The sequence below is a fragment of the Balaenoptera borealis genome, assembly GCF_965194805.1.
Source record: "Balaenoptera borealis genome assembly, chromosome: 11".
NCBI classification, from domain to species: domain Eukaryota; kingdom Metazoa; phylum Chordata; class Mammalia; order Artiodactyla; family Balaenopteridae; genus Balaenoptera; species Balaenoptera borealis.
The window spans coordinates 30,731,849-30,751,811 of NC_138868.1; the positions used below are offsets into that span (position 1 = coordinate 30,731,849).

Consider the following 19,963-nt stretch of genomic DNA (forward strand, 5'->3'; position numbering starts at 1 on the left):
TCTGAAGATGCATATTAACCTTCATCTCCTTTGTGAAAACCCAGGTAGAATAGTTTCCCTCACTATTATATCAAAGCAACATACATACATACATACACATATACATATATATATATATATATATATATATATATATATAATGGAATGTTTTATTCCAAATAGCTCTTCTATTGCAGGCTATTTCTTTTTTGTATCCCTTGTACCTAATAAAGTGTCTAACATGAAAGTGGTGTTTAATTCATGTCAGCGTCATCCTGTACTTTTTAATTCCTAAATATCTCTCTCAAATCTGTGCATTCCTCTCCAAATCTACAATTATCACCACTCATTATCTTCGGTCAAAAGTCTCATGATTAGTCTAGACCAATCCATTCTCAATAATGTAGAGAGAATAATCTTTTTCAAATGAAAACTTAATCATCTCTGACCTCCACCTTCCTCTCCAGCCTCATCTTTCAAACCTCCCCTTTGCATCTTCAGCTCATTCAGTGGCTTGTTTACAATCTTTCATTCTTGCCATACTCTTACCCAGCATAAAACCTTTACATATGTTCTCTCTTCTCTCTGAAGTGAATTCAACATCCATTTATGGTAAAAACTCTCAACAAAGTGGATATAGAGGGAACATACCTCAACATAATACAGGCCATATATCACAAGCCTAAAGCGAACATAATACTCAATGATGAAGAGCTGAAAGCATTTCCTCGGATATCAGGAACAAGACAAGGATGCCCACTCTCACCACTTTTATTCAACATAGTATTAGAAGTCTGAGCAACAGCAATCAGACAAGAAAAAGAAATAAAATGAATCCAAATTAAAAAGGAAGAAGTAGAACTGTCACTGTTTGCAAATGACATGATACTATACATAGAAAATCCTAAAGACACCACCAAAAATCTATCAGAACTCATCAATGAATCCGGTAAAATAACAGGATACAAAATTAATATACAGAAATCTGTTGTGTTTCTATACACTAACAATGAACTATCAGAGAGAGAAATTAAGAAAACAATCCAATTTACAATCACATCAAAAAGAATGAAATATCTAGGAATAAATCTAACTAAGGAGGTAAAAGAACTGTACTCAGAAAACTCTAAGACACTGAGGAAATAAACTGAAGACGACACAGAGAGATGTAAAGATATATCATGTTCATGAATTGGAAGAATTAACGTTAAAATGACGATATTGCCTAAGGCAATCTACATGATTCAGTGCAATCCACATCAAAATACCAATGGCATTTTTTCACAGAACTACAACAAAGAATTCTAAAATTCATACGGAAACACAAAAGACCCCAAATGGCCAAAACAATCTTAAGAAAGAAGAACAAAGCTGGAGGTATCATACTCCCTGATTTTGTAACAGAGCAGGGCCCTATGGGTTTTCCTGGGACAGAGCCCTCCCCACAGGTCCTCTGGTTTAGCTCCTCTCTGAAGTATCTAATGAATGTAAATTGGTGCAGCCACTATGGAAAACAGTATGGATACTCCTCAAAAAATTAAAAATTGAACTACCACAGGATTCAGCAATGCCACTCCTGGGTATTTATCCAAAGAAAACGAAAACACTAATTGGAAAAGATATATATACCCATATGTTTATTGCAGCATTATTTACAATAGCCAAGATATGGAAGCAACCTAAGTGCCCATCAATAGATACATGGATAAAGAAGATGTGGTGTATATATACAATGGAATCATACTCAGCCATAAAAGAATGAAATCTTCCCACTTGCAACAACATGAATGGACCTAGAGGTTATTACTCTAAGTGAAATAAGTCAGAGAAAAACAAATACTGTATGATTTCACTTAAATGTGGACTCTAACAAAACAAATGAATAAACATAATCAAAACAATCTAAAAAAAAAAAAACAAATGAATAAACATAATCAAAACAGACTCATAGATACAGAGAACAAACAGGTGGTTGCCAGAGAGAAAGGGGCTCAAGGGAGGAGAGAAATAGATGAGGGATATTAACAGGTACAAACTTCCAGTTGCAAAATAAATAAGTCATGGGGATGAAATGTACAGCATAGGAATATAGTCAATAATAATGTAATATCTTTGTATGGTGAGAGATGGTAACTAGATTTATTGTGGTGATATTTTGAAATGTATAGAAATATTGAATCACTATGTTGTATAACAGGAACTAACATAGCGTTGAAGGTCAATTATACTTCAAAAACAAGCAAACAAACAAACTCATGGAAAAAGAGATCAGACTTGTGGTCACCAGAGGTGGGGTGGGGGAGGGGGAACTGGAAGAAGGCAATCAAAAGATATAAACTTCCAGTTATAAGATAAATAAGTACTAGGGATGTAATGTACAGCATGATAAATATAATTAACACTGCTGAATGTTATATATAAATGCTGCTAAGAGAGTAAATCCTAAGAGCTCTCATCTCAAGGAAAAAAAATTTTTTTCCATTTCTTCAATTTTGTATCTATATGAGATGATGGATAGTCACTAAACTTATTGTGGTAACCATTTCATGATGTAGGTAAGTCAAATCATTACAGTACACACCTTAAATTTATAGTGCTGTATGTCAATTATATCTCAATAAAACTTGAAGGAAAAAAAATGGTGTAGTGTTTTCATATAACCTAAGCCCATGCTCTCATATACTTTAAATCATCCCTTGATTACTTAGAATACCTAATACAATGTGCATACTATGTAAATAGTTGTAAATACAATGTAAATGTTTTGTAAATAGTTGCCTGTGAGCTGCAAATTCAAGTTTTGCTTTTTGGAACTTTCTGGAATATTTTTTCTGAATATTTCGATCTGCAGTTAGTTGAATCTATGGATGTGTAACTGCAGATATGGAGGGCTGACTGTATTCTCCTTCACAGCTGTGGAAATTTCACATTCACCTTGATAATTATTTGATAAATGCCTGCCTCCTCCACTAAATTATAAGCTCCTTAGAGGCTAAGATCATGTCCAGTTTTGCTCCACATTGTATCCCCAACATCAAGAGCACTGCACCTGTTACATAGAAGCTCAATAAATATTTATTGAAAAAATGAGGAAATGGTCTCATTTTCACACAGAAACTTAGAGCTAACAGCTCATTGTCTTTTATGTCAATTTCCCAAGGCTTTCTTCACTTCACCCAATCACTTGCCATATCTACCTTCTTAATGTTTCTCTTACCAGTACCTTTCTTTTCATTCTTCTTTTTGATAATTATTTCAACAAATATTTATAGGGTACTTTCTAGATGCCAGTCACTGTCCTGAGCATTGAGGATACAGCTGTAAAGAAACAGAAAAAAACCCAAGCTTTGTGGAACTTAAATTCCAGGATGCCATGGAGGGAGGGTGTGAGGGAGGGGCAACAGACAATTAAGAAGCAAGATGAAAATGAAAAAATATAGCATGTTACTGATAAGTATTAGGGATAAAGAAAAAAAGCAAGGAAAGGGGATATCAAACATTGTGGGATGGTAGTTGAAATTTTAAATAGGGTGGCCAGGGATGATATCTCTAAAAAGGTGTCATTTGAATGAAGACCGGAAGTGAGGGAGCCAGTCAGGTGGATACCTGAGGGATGACTATTCCAGGTTTTCTGACTTAACAGATGTGCTATCTACTTTCACCTAGAAACTCCAGTTTGCTTAGATTAGCTCTATTGGAAAATTTGGTGGTGATGACCTTGCTATAAGTGAGCATACTAAGAAATGAGCACCAGCAGAAAAGATTAAAAATGCACCCAGAAATATACAGCCATGTAGGGATTTAGGGAAGGAAGAAATTAAGGCACTTAGAAAATCACTGTTACATAGAACAGAAAGGAATGGATATTCAAAATTACAACCTTAAGTCAATTTTAAAAAGTTTAATTTAGATGCGTAGACTCTAAGGTAAGTAAGGTTATACTTTAGAAAGATTTATGAGACTTTTTACCCCAAAACCAATATAAAACAAAAGTAATGAACAAAAACATTTATAGAACTTAAAGTAGTAACTGGAATATGCAATCATCCTAATTTACAATCAAACATAAGTGTTAAAAATGATTTATTGTTTTCTCATTTAACTAGTTAATTCTTGGTCTCCCATAACCACAGAAGTAAAAAAGTATCAGAGACCTGCAGTACTGTGGTTAACATCCTAAACTGACATAATGAGCTAGAGAGTAATGCTGTAATGAATCTTATTTAAAATGCAAATTAATACCTTGCTTTTCATATCATAATGCAAATGAATATCTGCCTTTTTATATCATAAAATCCCTACTTTGTGGATATAATTATATATTATAAACTCAATTAGAGTTTGCTCTCTCTCAGCAAAATGAGCATCCATAAAATGGATTACCTTTGACCTATCATTTACTATTAGTTCTGTTAACAATATTAATAGTTTAGTTACTTATCCTGCCATTCAGGTTGCCTTTCCCTTACCTCCTTTAGGAAATTCTAAGCTATTTTTGGTGGGTGCCAGACCATATTCTTTGTTTCTTCAAAAATGAAAGAAAAATTTGTACCCTGTGGTAGAATGAATGTCTGTATCCACCCAAAGTTCATATGCTGAAATCCTAACCCCCAAAGATGATGGTATTAGGAAGGGGGGCCTTTATGAGGTACCTAAATCATGAGGATGGAGTCCTCACGAATGGGATTAGTGCCTTATAAAAGAGGCTCCACCATATGAGGACACAGCAAGAAGACACTTGCTATGAAACAGGAAGAGGGTTTTCACAAGAACATCTGGCACAATGATCCTGGACTTACAACTATAGACTGTGAAAAATAAATTTCTGTTGTTTGTAAACTACCACCCACTTGGTGGTATTTCCTTATAGCAGCCCAAATGGACTAAGACATACCCAGTGGGTGGTCAGTAAATATTTATTAAGTTAGCCATGAACAAAGAACATTTTGATTTATATGGTTACATCTTCAGAATGATAAAACTCATTCATTAATCATTTATAAAAAAACAATTACTTTTTGAATTTTTTTCCATGTGTAATTATAAAACCAAATCTGTCAAGTCAGTTACCTTGTATGTAATAAAAAAAATTCAGACCAGAACACACTGAAAACAAAAAAATTACAAAAAATGTCAGTTGTAGTTGGATACTTGTTTACCTTTATCCTTTATCCTTCAGCATAACCGAATCAGAATTATGTCAATCCATAAATAGATTTTACAGGAAATGGAGAATTTGACACTAACACCACTTCTCACCCCTGGCTTTCAGAAGGTATAGTCACATTAAGAAGAACTGACTGAATATCCCTAATATAAGTTTCTCAAAGAATTTCTAACACTTACTTTGAATAAATTCTGAAATAAAATATTTTATTTTGTATGTTATCAACCATGCATTTAAGCTAATGGCTCTTCAGGGGAAAACAATAACTTTAGAAAAATCTCAGCAGTTTCTATTATGAACAAGATGTTACAAAAATATTAAACCAAGAAAACAGTATAAAACATTTCTCTCTCATAGTTGTCTATGTCTCACTTAGAAATACCTGAAATATTCTGAAATATCTCACTTTGTATTTAAGTTCTAAAGTAGTCCTTAGCAAGAAAAGTTGGCTTCAGGTTCATTCATTAAGGTAGTTTGCTGCTTTGATCATTTTAAATTAGAGCAAAATCAAGCCTTTCTATTCAAAAATGTTGGTTTCACATGTATTACTCAAAGAAGAAATCATCTTGATGACAATATTCCGTACTAGTGGAAAAGTTAGTCTTCATTAAGACCATTTTGAAGATCATTTCTAAAATGGGAGGAAGGATGGATGACTGAATTTGCTTTAATTATTTCATGATTTCTGCTATAAAGGAAGGTAAAATCAAAACCACAGAGAAGAGACATAAGGTAGCGAGGAGGCTGGAAAAAGAAGGGAAAACATATAGAGAAGATAGAAATTCATGAAGTTTGTCTCCCTTTTTAGTATTAAGTTTCCTGAAAACATCCTCTTACAGTTCCCTTCCCTTGACAGCACCCTTTCCCTCTATCTCCATCTCTAAAAGCCTCAGTCACTTGATGGCTTTAGTCAATTTATGCTATACCTTTCTTTGAGTTAAATTCTTTTACTTTTCAAAAAGAAAAAAATATACAACAGAAGAAAGAATTGGCTTTTTTCTGGAAATTTAATTATAAATACAGAAAAATACTGTATAGCACACAGAGCAAATGAATATGACAAGGATAAAATATATCCTTAAAATTATTACACAATGCAATATAACATCTCATACATTAAAGACTCAAGCAAACCAAGTGAAAAGTTTATAGGGAACAAGAAAAATTAAGTAGCCATAAAAAATGCATATAAATACCTTCTGAAACAACATTCATCAAAGTAAATAAAATCTTTAAATGTACATTACCTTCTGATAAATAATATTTGTTTCACCCAAAGGAGACAAAAACTAGCACCCACAAAAAAAGAAAGAGAAAAAGAGTTCACAGATCATTACAACAAGATGAGTCACCATAAAGCTTTGCAACTTCGTTTATTATAAAATAACATTTAAAGTATTCTACTTACAGCTAAGTAGTTTGTTATATGAGGAGAAGGTAGTGGAAGAAGAGTAAAATAAAATGTTCTGAGAACTCACAAGGTCAAGGTACACTTCCTACCACTTTTAACAAAAATAACATGGGACCTAGGAAAAAAACCACTGGACTTAGCCTCTTGCAGTAACTATGATTAGACTATTGATCAGGGACTAGTGCTGACCTAAATAGACAGTAACCAGTACTCAGAATGACTCATGCAAATGTGCTTTGTGAACAGAAAAACCTCACCTGTTTCTCCTTTTTCTTTCTCTGAGCTTCCCTTACAGAATGGACCTTTGTTTTCTTCCTAAACTTGAAGAATTGCTCAAATAAATTTTAAAGTTCAGTACTTACGTCTGACTTTTAGAAATGGAAGATCATTTTCACAACCATGGAATCACATATATTTGGGGATTATCGCTGAACCAAAAACTGTAATTTCTAATTACCTTTTAAGTTAAATTTAAAACAAAAAAAGAATCTTAAATTCTCATATTTGAATAGCAAACATATAGGAAAGATTCATCTTCTTGGCTACAAAAAAGACCAAATTATAAGAAGATAATTTAAAGACACTGGATAGGTAAAAGAATCAATTAAGTTATTGGTCTTATTTATCCAATGTCCTTTATAATTTGCTTCTAAATTCTAATGAAGATAATTATATACAGGGATAAAAATGCATTAAGCCACTGATAGAAAAGCAAGAATATTCTCACAGATACTAAACTTACTAGAAAGGGTGGATATACATTCAAGAAATACACAGCAATTATTAAAGATTTCAATATGAAAACTAATGTAATTATATATAGTTATTTATTTAAATAAATGTGTATAAAAATACATAAATGTAAAATAAGTATTTTAAATAGTACCACATCTTTAAGGGAAAATAAGCATGAACAAGTTATTCTCCTTTTAGTTATAAACGATGTATATACTTCTAAAACGCTAAAGAACTGTTAAAGAAACTAACATTTTGGGCATGATTGAGTAGCTCATTTACCTAAAGACCTTATTTCTTTACATATGCCAAATAAAATTTGAAAAAATAACCAGAAAACTCATTTTTGCATGAATTTTTCACATTTCTTATAACATGAACAAACATTTTATAAATAGCATTAAATATACACATTCCCATTAGAGAAAATATGCTAAATTTATCATTGGGATCCATACTCCCATATGCCCCACCCTAAAACTCTAAGAGGAATTTCTATATTTGATACTTTGAGTAAGATGGGTTTAACTAATACACATTAGAGCTGATAAACTGTAGATTTTACAACAACAAATGAGTGATAAAAATTTTAATTAAATGATCAGATATAAGAATTCAATATTTAATTGTCTAATTGTTTTGTGTTTATTACTGTTGACTCCCTGAAAGATTTTAAATACCTTAACAACAGTATGTAAAATGTTCATCACATCACCAGGTAGTGCAGGCTACATATAAATGCTACTAATAGCTGAAATATCAGATAACATATTAAATAAATACGGTACTAATAAAATATTGCATATAATAAACACAAAGCTAATCATGATATTCAATACTAATGGGATTTTAAAATATATATTAAAGATATATTTTAGAAGTATACATAGAAGAAATCTGCAAGAAATACAGAATCTGCAACAGTAAAATAAAAAAGCAACAATATTTCTTTTACTTGAATGTTGGCATATAATTATAAAACAATCATCTATTTCTAGAAGCCATAATTTAATATAAAAAGAAGTGTTTTCTCAAAACAGTAACTTGCTCTTTTTTAAAACAAATTTTTATTATGCTAAAATACACATAACTTAAACCCACCATCTTAACCATTTTTAAGTGTATTTTTCAGTGGTAGGTATTAAATACATTCATAATGTTGTACAACCATCCCTACTATTCATTTACATAACTCATTTTATCTTTTCTATTAAACAATAACTCCCCATTCCCTTCCCCCGCAGCCCTTGGCAGCCACCATTCTACTTTCTGCCTATGAGTCTGACTACACTAAACGCCTCATGTAAGTGGAATCATATAGTATGTGTCTTTTTATGACTGGCTTATTCACTTAGCAAAATGTCTTCATAGTTCATCCATGCTGTAGCATACTGCAGGATTCCCTTCCTTTTTAAGGCTGAATAATACCCTATTTTATGTATAGGCCGCATTTTTCTTCTCTCTTCACCCATCAATGAACACTTAGGTTAATTCCATGTTCCAGGCATTGTGAATAATGCTGCTATGAACATGGGTGTGCAAATACTGCTTCAAGACCTGTCTTTCAATTCTTTTGAGTATATACCCCAAAGTGGAATTGCTGGATCATATGGTAATATTCTATTTTAAATTTTTTGAGGAACTGCCATACTGCTTTTCACAGCATCTGTATCATTTTGCATTCCCACCAGCAGTGCACAACAGTTCCAATTTCTCCACATCCTCACCAACACTTGTTTTCTGATTTTTTTGACAGTAGGCATTCTAATGGGTGTGGGGTGGTATCCCATTATAGTTTTGATTTGTATTTCCCTAATGATTAGTGATCTTGAGCATCAATTTCATGTGCTTATTGGCCATTTGTATATCTTCTTTGGAGAAATGTCTGTTCAAGTTCTTTGCCCATTTTTGAATCAGATTGTTTGTTTTGTGTTGTTGAGTTTTAAAAATTCTCTATATATTCTGGATATTAAACCCATATGATTTGCAAATATTTTCTCCCATTCTGTGAGTCACCTTTTTAACTCTGTGAATAGTGTCTTTTCATGCACAAATTTTTAAAATTTTCATGAAGTACAATTTATCTATTTTTGTCTTTTGCTGTCTGTCCTTTGGTGTTATATCCAAGAAATCACTGCTAAATCCAATGTTGTAAAGTTTTTGTTCTATGTCTTCTTCTAAGAGTGTTACAGTTTTAGGTGTTATATTTAGGTCTTTGATCCATTTAGAGTAAATTTTGTATGTAGTATTAGATAAGAGCCCCACTTCATTCTTCTCTCTGTAGATATCCAGTTTTCCCAGCACCATTTGTTAAAAAGACTGTCCTTTCCCCGTTGAATGATCTTGTCACCCTTGTCAAAAATCATTTGGCCATATATGTGAGGGTTTATTTCTGGGTTTTCTTTTCTATTCCATTGGTTTGTATGTCTGATTTTACGCCAGTACCACACTCTTGATTACTGTACTTCTATAGTAAGTTTTGAAATTAGGAAGCATGATTCCTCCAGGTTTGTTCTTTTTCAAGATTGTTTTGACTATTCAGGGTCCCTTTAGATTCCAAATGAATTTTAGGATGGATTTTGCTATTTCTACAAAAAACATCATTGGGATTTTGGAACAAATTTCATTGAATCTGTAGACTGCTTCAGGTAATATTGACATTTTAACAATATTAAGTACTCAAATCCATGAACACAGGATGCGTTTCTCTTTTTTAAGTCTTCTTTCTTTTAGAAATGTCTTGTGGATTTCATTGTACAAGTCTTTCAACTCCTTGATTAAGTTTATTCCTAAGCATTTTATTCTTTTCAATGCTATTTTAAATGGAACTATATCATAATTTTCTTTTCAGATGTATAGTGATTTTTGTGTGCTGCCTTTGTATCCTGCTACTTTACTGAATTTATTTAGAAGTTCTTTAGGTTTTGTTTTGGTTTGGGTTTGTGTGTGGGATCTATAGGGTTTTCTACATATAAGATCATATCATCTGCACAGATAATATTACTTCTTCCTTTCCAATATGGATGCCTTTTATTTCTTTTTCTTGACTAACTGCTCTAGCTAGAACTTCTAGTAGTATGTTGAACAGAATTGGTGAAAGTGGGCATCACTGCCTTGTTCCTGATCTTAGGGGAAACACTTTCAGTCTTTCACAGAGTATGATATTTACTGTGGGTTTTTCACATAAGGCTTTTATTAGGTTGAGGTAGTTTCCTTCTATTCTAGTTTGTTGAGTGTTTTTATCATGAAAAGGTGTTAAAGTTTGTAAAACGTTTTTTCTGCACTGATTAAGATGATTACATGTTTTATTTCCCTTCATTTTGTTGATGTGGCATATTACACTGATCGATTTTTGTATGTTGAACCATCTTTGCATTCCAGGAATAAATCCTACTTGGTCATGGTGTATAATTCTATCAATGTGATGCTGAATTCTGTTTGCTAGTATTTATTGAGGATTTTTGTGTCAGTGTTTATAAGGGATATTGGTCTGTAGTTTTCTTTTCTTGTAGTGTCTTTGTCTAGCTTTGGTATCAAGAAAATGCTGGCCTCATAGGATGAGTTAGAAAGTATTTCCTCCTCTTCAGTTTTTTAGAAAAGTCTGAGAAGGGTTAATATTAATTCTTCTTTGAATGTTCAGTAGAATTCACCAGTGAAGCCATCAGGTCTGGGGCTTTTCTTTGTCAAGAGATTTTTTGATTACTGATTCAATCTCCTTACTAGTTATAGGTCTATTCAGATTTTCTATTTCTTTTTTTTTTTTCTATTTTCTATTCCCTATTTAGTCTTGGTAGTTTCTGTTGTTTCTAGGAATTTATCCAATTAATCTAGGTTATCCAATTTGTTGGCATACAACTGTTCATAGTACTCTTATATAATCCTTTCTATTTCTGTAGAACTGGTGGTTATGTCCCCATTTTCAGTTTAGTAATTTGAGTCTTCTCTCTTTTTCTCTTAGACCTTCCAGCTAATACTGTCAACTTTGTTGGTCCCTTCAATTTGGTTCCATTGATTTTCTCCATTGTTTTTCTTTGGGTTTCATTATTCTTCTTTTCCTAGTTGCTTAAGTTGTAAAACTAGGTTGCTGATTTGAGAACTTTCTTGTTTTTTTTAATCTAAGCATTTATAGTTATAAATTTCTCCCTTAGCACTTCTTTTACTGTGTGCCTTCAGTTTTGGTATATTGTGGTTTTGTTTTCATTCATCTCTAAGTATGTTCTAATTTCCCTTGTGATTTCTTCTTTGATCCATTGGTTGTTTAAGAGTGTGTTGTTTAATTTCCACAAATTCATAAATTTTCCAGATTTTGTTCTGTTATTGATTTCTAACTTCATCCCATTGCTACTGGAGAAGATACTTTAAATGATATCTGTCTTTTAAAATCTATTGAGACTGAATTTATAGCTTAACATATGTTTTATCCTGGAAAATATCCCATGTGCACTTGAGACATGTGTATGCTGTTGATGTTGGGTAGAGTGTTTGGTAAATGTCAGATCTAGTTGGTTTATTGTGTTAAGTCCTCTATTTCCTTATTTATATTCTGCCTGCTTGTTCTATAGACTATTGTGAGTGGGGCATTGAAGTCTCTAACTATTATTGTAGCACTGTCTCTTTCTCCCTTCAATTCTGTCAGTTTCTGCTTCATGTATTTTGATGGTCTGACATTAGGTGCATAAATATTTGTAATTGCTTTATCTTATTACTGTACTGAACCTTTAATTAATTTTTTTTACTAAAATGGCCTTTTTGATTTAATTAAAATTCTCTTACTACTTCTACTTAATTAAAAATTAAGGTAAGGTTCCAGGAAAACTGTTTAAAAAACAGTTACATTTTTATTATTTATTTACCTGTGTGAATCCAAATTGTGCAAAAAAAAAAAAAAGACCCTGATGTTAATTTCAAAGTTTTTGCACTCAACAAAATGTCTCACTGTTATATAATGCATAATGGACTTGATAACAAGTAAATTACATAAACAAATTCATACTATACAATACCATTTTTAATCTGTTTTATATTTGGGATGGATTGTTTATTAGAGAGAGAAAAAAAGAATACCACTGTTAAAAAGTAGATGAGAACAGTATTCTATGGCTACACCATGGTACCTCCAGGATAGAGAAACATAAAATATAGGTCTTAACGAGGGAATGTCAAATAAGCTAAGGGAAAAATTTACAGACTGTACTAATTTTCAGAATTGTCAGGCAAAAATTTTTGCCATTATATAATCTACAGATATCTAATGGCATCAACCATGAGGGTCCTATCCAGTGTTATTCACAGTAGCTAGAGAGAGCCAACTGTACATATTTCTTCCTAATGCTACATTCAGTGACACCAGGTTAGAAGCTTGAAATGTGCATGGTAGGAATTTGTATTTCATGGAAATCTGCAAACAAAATAAATCAAGGTTTTTGGTTTATTTTAAATCCATACCCCACCCTGATCCACACACCAGGTGTTAAATACTTACCAGTACAACACTGGAAATATCACACTCCTGAAGGTATTTTGATACATAGGTCACTTAACTAGCTACACAATGCTTTAAAACAGAAACATTTTTCAAATAAACAATGGTAGAAAGAAGTGTAAAATAAAAATTTGCTTCCAAGAAAGCTATATGTTAAAAAATAAAGGAGAGGACACTGCATCTTGACACAGTCCATTCTATCTGAAATTTATTAGTTCTTTCTTTAGGAAAAAAATGCATCTCCCTACATATGCTATAGCACAGGTCCTGTCTCATATAAAAGTTCCTAACTTTCTCAATAATTTGAGCTTAAACAAAATAAACTCCTCCTTTCTGTTATCGATCAGCCTTTAATATTTAAAGACAGTAAACCTATAGTCCCAGGATTTTCTCTTTGATGTTCACTCTCTGTTTAAAGATTATAAAGGATTTAAAGTAAAACAAGTGAAATACTGAAATTGATGTTAAGAAAAATCCATTATATAGAGCATAGGGTGTTTTTTAGAAAGAAAACTATCATATCTTGTACCATGACAGCTTTGGTAAATCAAGTAATGATGAAATTAATATTAAATGTTAGACTATCAAAATAGATAAAATACTTATTTTGAATATTTAGAAACCCAACCTTAAAACCTTAGCCTGACATTTATCATAATCTATTTTGCATCAGTAAGGTACCAGCTCATTTTCTCAGTCCTCATATCTGTTCCTTCACCAGATTTCTCCAGTTACTTCATCAGACTGGGCCTGCCACACTGAGGCTGGAATCATATAAGTCTTGAGCCTGAGAAGCTACCATAGTACCCGAGGGACATTCTTTTTATCTGTGCCTCACATCTGTCCTCCAGTTTACTCTGACTTTTATTCATTCCCTTAAAAATCATTACAAACCCACCATGTTACAGTCCTTATGCTAGGCCCTGAAGATATAATGATACAATGGTATACAAGATAAACATGTCCATGACTTTCATGGAGGGCAGTCTGCTAGGAGAGCTGTCCACTGAACAAATAATCTCATTAGAAAATTATAATTATAAATTATTATAAGTGCTATGAAAGAAAAGTATATGACTCCATGAATGTATTAATCAGGAGACCGCCCTCCTCTGTAGGCTCCAGAAAAGCTTCCCTGAGAAAGTGAAATTTAACTCAAGACCTGAAGAATGGTTCAGGCAAAAGAAACGGCACTTTTTCAGTTACAAACATGTTGGTTCCACCTTTCCTGCCTCCTGGCATTTTTCTCCTGAATTTTATTGTATCTAGCTACCAATGCTGACCTTCCTAATCCCCATAATAGTATCAGATAATGTTTATTGAGCTCATACTACTCAGAAGATATCATTCTAAGCGACTTACATAAATGAACTCATTTAACCCTTACAATGACCATACGAGATAGGTTGTATTTCTTCATTTTACAGATGAGAAATCTGAGGCAGAGGCATGATAAGCTACTTATATGAAATTACACATCTACTGGTACTAGTCCTTGCATGACCATCATGTCCCTCATAACTTTTCACTCCTACAGAAACTCTAAGGCACCAAGCTACATTAGCTACATTAGCAATACTACTGGGCAAAGAATACCAAGACTCCTATATCCTTCAAACTGCTATCATTTTCAACTAGACAGGATCATGCATATTTTCTCCAGCTTTCAGAAATAAGGAATAAAAAATTGGCCAAGGTAGCCTACACTAAAACATCTTCAGGAGCAAGAAAAATGTCTTTAGAACAAGTAATACTTCCTTACAAAAATTATTCCCCAGACTATGAAATAATGAGAACGGGGCAAGGAGAAGAATTATAATTTATTTAATTCCTTCTGTACCTCCCAAGGAAGAGGAAGAGGAATTTTTTTCTTTTAATTCAAACTCATAAAAATTTTGCATGTATTTGCAAAACTAAGTTAATATGTAGTGAATTGGCTATGAAGAAATTACCAAAATCAATTATTTTCTTTAAGTAAGCATCTTTTAAATATTAAAGAAAAGGAAATAATTATTAAATGACTGAGGCCTCACTCAAAACTACATTTAAAGTTCCTGTTATGATCAAAGTTTCATTTGTAAATTTATCATTGAAGGTGATGTGAAAAACAGTAATTAAGTAGGTGATTGATACAGGTGAATGTATGACTCATAGTTTGCAAAGGAAAGTGATTTTGGAGAAAAGGCTCAGGAAGAAAAGCAGAAAATAATGGGTTCTGGAAAAAATGAAGACCTTTACTGTCCAAGGACTGTCAGTAGTTCTTTATTACTTGAAGATTAAGGGAATAGTGAATAAAGCTGTCTGCCAGACAGCAGAAATGGTAAGAAATAACATTGTCTCTAAGTGTACCTCACATTAAAGTTCTCATAAATAACATTCATAAAATTAAACTTTCTATAAAAAGTTACTAGAAAACCCAACTCAAATCAGAACAATGGAAATGTCAAAATAAACCAACATTACAATTGTCATGAACTTGAACAGAATGAAACAGCAGGGTAGGTCAGGTTGTAGAATCGCCTAATTTTATTCCACTTGGTTTTTGAAAAAAGGCAGATCCAATACTGAATTAGGAGGAGACTTAGCCAGGTTTGTTTTTGTTTGGTTGTTTTTCTACTTCATGGGTTATTGCAAAATAAATATTTGGTTTTTGCTACTAGGGTTCAGCAAATTTATACAATGAATTTGGTTTCTGGTTCCAGAGATCAAATTCAAGCCATCAAATCCAGTTCCACATTTTTACTAACTGCCCCTCCCCTCTCATATATATCTCAAATATATATATTTATACATACATTTTAAAACTCACATTTTGGTATGAGTATTAATTACTATCCTTGCCTATGAATCTTTAAAGGAAATGAAGAGAATTTCATTTTGATGAAGTCATACTTAACAGGAAGGTTTAGCCAATCTAATTTTTTAACTTACATTTTCATGTATATTTTGGAGTCCCTACTATGTGACAGCATTTAGCCAGATACTTTAAACACATAATCTCATTTAAGGATACTGGGTTTATTTCATTATATATATATTGCCTGAGGATAAGGTAAACAGAATATTTTTTATGATAAAGCAACCTAAGTCCTATCACTGATGGCTTTTTAAGAGCTGTGTGTATGTGTTCACACACACATGTGTGCTAGACAATGGGTTCAAACCTATACAGTCTTGTTATAGAATCTTTGCTCTTAACTACTAAGCCACTATATGTTGGGAAAAGAAACAAAGAATGGCTTTTAAAATGAATATAACTGATTTAGGTAATAATAGTAGCTTCTAGAATAAGAGATCATAGTTCTGAAGTCAGTATGCTAATTACCATCAGCATAAAGTTATAAACAGACATTTAATGAAAATTTACTATGATAAAAATTTCTTTTCGGGGGCTTCCCTGGTGGCGCAGTGGTTGAGAATCTGCCTGCCAATGCAGAGGACACGGGTTCGAGCCCTGGTGTGGGAAGATCCCACATGCCGCAGAGCAGCTGGGCCCGTGAGCCACAACTACTGAGCCTGCGCGTCTGGAGCCTGTGCTCCCCAACAGGAGAGGCCGCGATAGTGAGAGGCCCGCGCACCGCGATGAAGAGTGGCCCCCGCTTGCCGCAACTGGAGAAAGCCCTCGCACAGAAACGAAGACCCAACACAGCCATAAATAAATAAATAAAAATTTTAAAAAAAAAAATTTCTTTTCCTTTTGTAAATGTGATTAATTTTCAGAAAGACTAGTTTTTTTCTTTTTGGATATTATATCACCTAACATTTTTGTGATCTTTTTATAGATTTTAAAGATTTTCATACCTAAGACCTTATACAATCCTGTTAGCAACACTATAAATAAGGCAAGTATGATGGATAATTTTATATGTCAACTTGGCTGAGCCATGGTGCCCAGATATTTGGTCATATATTACTCTGGATGTTTCTGTGAAGGTATTTTTTAGATAAGAATTAACATTTAAATTGCTGGACTGAGTAAAGCAGATTACCCTCCAAATAATGGGTGGGTCTCATCTAATCACTAGAAAGCCTTAATAGAACAAACACTGACCTCCCTGGAACAAGGAGGAATTCTGCCAGCCAAGCGCCTTTGGACTCAACCTGGAAATCTTACCTGGGTCTCTGGCCTACCAGCCTACTGTGCAGATTCTGAATTTACCAACCCTCTATAATCACGTGAGTTACTTCCTTAAAATCAAACAATCTCTCTTTCTCTCTCTCTCTCTTTATACACACATACACCATACACCCCCCACCACACACACACACACACACACACACACACACACACACACACACACACACACACACACATATCCTGTTGGTCCTATATCTCTGGAGAACTCTCAGTAAGACAGAAAGGTAGCTGAAAACTAAGCCTAAGAAAACAGGGGACAGGAATTCAGATTTTTATCTTTGTCTCCAGTCATTCCTAAAAAGATACGAAAATTCTCAAGAAGCTATACTAGAATTCAGTTTTCATACCCTAACCACATAGCCGGAATAATGTTCTTTTTCTTTTAAAACTGTTATTTGACAAAACTAATCAACTCTGGAAAACAGTTTAGCAGATTCTCAAAAAGTTAGGCATAAAGTTATCATATGACCCAGCAATTCCACTCCTAGGTACATGCCCAAGAGAACTGAATACATGTCCACACAAAAACTTGTACATGAATGTTCATAGCAGCATTACTCAGAGTAGTCCAAATGTGGAAACATACATCTCATCAATTGATGAATGGATTAAAAAAAAAGCCGTATCCATACAATGGAATGATTCAGGAATAAAAAGAAATGAAGTACCGAAAAACGCTAAAATGTGGATAAATATTGAAAGTAAGTAAAATGCTAAGTAAAAGAAGGCAGGCGGAAAAGACCACATATTGTATGAATTCATTGATATGAAATGTCCAGATTAGACAAATCCATATAGACAAAAAATAGATTAGTGGTTGTCAGGGGCAAGAAGGGGGTCAATGGGGAGTGAATGCTAATGGGTATGGGGTTTCCTACTGAGGTGATAAAAATGTTCTTGCATTAGACAGTGGTGATAATTGCATAAGCTCGTGAATATACTAAAAAACACTGAATTGTACACCTTAAAATTGTGAATATTAAGTGAATTATATCTCAATTAAAAAGTGTTAGAAAATATAAAACTAACCAACTTACCTGCCCTTTTTGTGGTGCCAAACAACGAACAACTTCTTCCACCATCACTGGAATATGTAATTTAGTCATCGCTTCAGAATCTCTGTCTTGTAACTCCTGAGCTCCAGTTTGATCTGTTTGCTCCTGGGCTTCATATTCATTATATCTTTCTGCTGTAGCATGTATTTTTTTTGGCCAGACACCCAAATTAAATATGCCAGATTCCAACCAGCACGAAAGAAATTTTTTATAGATTCTACAAAAATATGGGTATTGAAGCATTCTGTAGATCAACAAATCTAGAAAAAAATTTAAAATATCATGATTGTTGGCTTTTTTCAAAAGAATGTTATAATACTTGGGGGAAAGCAAATTAGTATGAAATATTTAACACAGGAAAAATATGTAAAATTCATCATCTCAGACAAGTGAAGGTGATTACCCTCCTTATGCAAAGCAAGGAACCCAAGAGAACCCCAGAAACTATCTGAAAATACAATTTTTAATGTGGCCTGATAAGCTCTGAGACCATTAATGTTTTAACCATCAGAGATGTGAATATTGATTAATCAGTCATCATTTTTATGAAAAGGATTAAAAACATTATTCTATTTTAGGTTCACATGGTCTTTTATTTCAAGCTCTTCTGTTTTTCTCATAATGCTAAATCTTCATTTTCAATTTAACTTTGTTTGAAAAATTGTCCCTGAAAAAAGGCTATGCATGTACAACCAAAAAGAAAAGGAGGTTATCAGTTTGTGAAAATCTTACAGATTTGTCATGGATATGCTCTGATGAAATCACCTCACCATGGCTTATATCAGTGAAATACATATCATTTTAAACTATAACTTTATAAACATTCCACTGAACACACTTTGGCACTTCATATCATTTTAATTATCTGCACCCTGCCCCATGCCCCCAAAAAAGCAAGTAAATAACTGATATATTCCTTCGTTTTCTCTTACTTGCTCCATTTTATTCTGTAATCTGTAATTCTTTAAAATGGAGAGGAAAAAAGTAATTTATGAAATATATTAAGAGAATACCCTTTGAAAACATTATGTTCTTTACCCATTTGGATGCAAGCAACATTTTTTATATTATTAAAGTAAATAACAATTTAACACTACTCTTTTCCTTCCTCATGGATTATGAGTTATTTAAAAGTAAGAACCACACCTTTATATCCACGAAATCAGATGCACACTAGGTGCTTAATACGTGTTTTCTGGAAAAAATAAAAATATAAAAGAATGGATGGATAAATTCCAGATTCTATAGAATTAACCTTGCTTTAGAAAATTTTACCTGTCTCACTGACCCTACCAAAAACCACATTCTCAAAATATTTAAGAAACATATATCTTGATTAAATATGCCTTCCCTTCCTTTTGCATTAGAAAATGAAGAATAATGTTGAAAAGTCAATCACATGTAATGACTGGAAAATCAATAAAAATACATATTTGATATTATATAAATATAATATCAGTAAGATGTAACCTTGAGGATACCAAAGACATAATTCACAGAATTATGTTGTAAATGTGACAGAAAAAATATGGCAAAAAAAAAATTTTAATGAGAGTTTTAAGTAAGATTTTGGCAGTAACAAATTAGCCAAATTATGAATTATGCCTTATGTTTTCCAGAAAGTTTACAAAAGTAAGCCAAACTATGCTCTAACTTAGCATTTCTAACATATTTCAAAATAAAAGCTAACATTTATTGAGCACTTACTAAGTACCACTTACTATTCTAAGCACACTACATGTACTAACTCATTCAATCCTTACCCCAACTCTTAAAGGTAGGTACTATTATTATTTCCATGTTGCAGATGAGGAAAACGGAGAAGTAATTTGCTGAAAAGTCACACAGCTGGAGAGCCATAAAGCTAGAACTGTAACATCAGCATTCTATCCCCAGAACTTTTTCTCTTAACCTATATGCTATAAACACAGCCCACTGGCTCTATTTAATACACTCATGTAATTGAATGGTACTTTGATTACACTATGACTAGGTA

At 32.9% G+C, this 19,963-nt stretch overlaps 1 protein-coding gene across 5 annotated transcripts in view; it reads right to left on the reverse strand.

Moving 5' to 3' along the window:
- Positions 1 to 19,963, reverse strand: part of METTL15 (methyltransferase 15, mitochondrial 12S rRNA N4-cytidine) — a 198,614-nt gene that overhangs the window by 175,177 nt on the left and 3,474 nt on the right. For 3 of the 5 annotated variants that reach the window (XM_082343815.1, XM_082343813.1, XM_082343817.1), the window contains exon 2: positions 17,950 to 18,227. In XM_082343815.1, the coding sequence (XP_082199941.1) occupies positions 17,950 to 18,210 (261 nt within the window). In that variant the 5' untranslated portion in view covers positions 18,211 to 18,227. Of the gene's footprint in view, positions 1 to 17,949; positions 18,228 to 19,113; positions 19,163 to 19,963 lie in introns of all 5 variants that reach the window. The other 2 variants (XM_082343816.1, XM_082343814.1) reach the window with 1 other exon arrangement.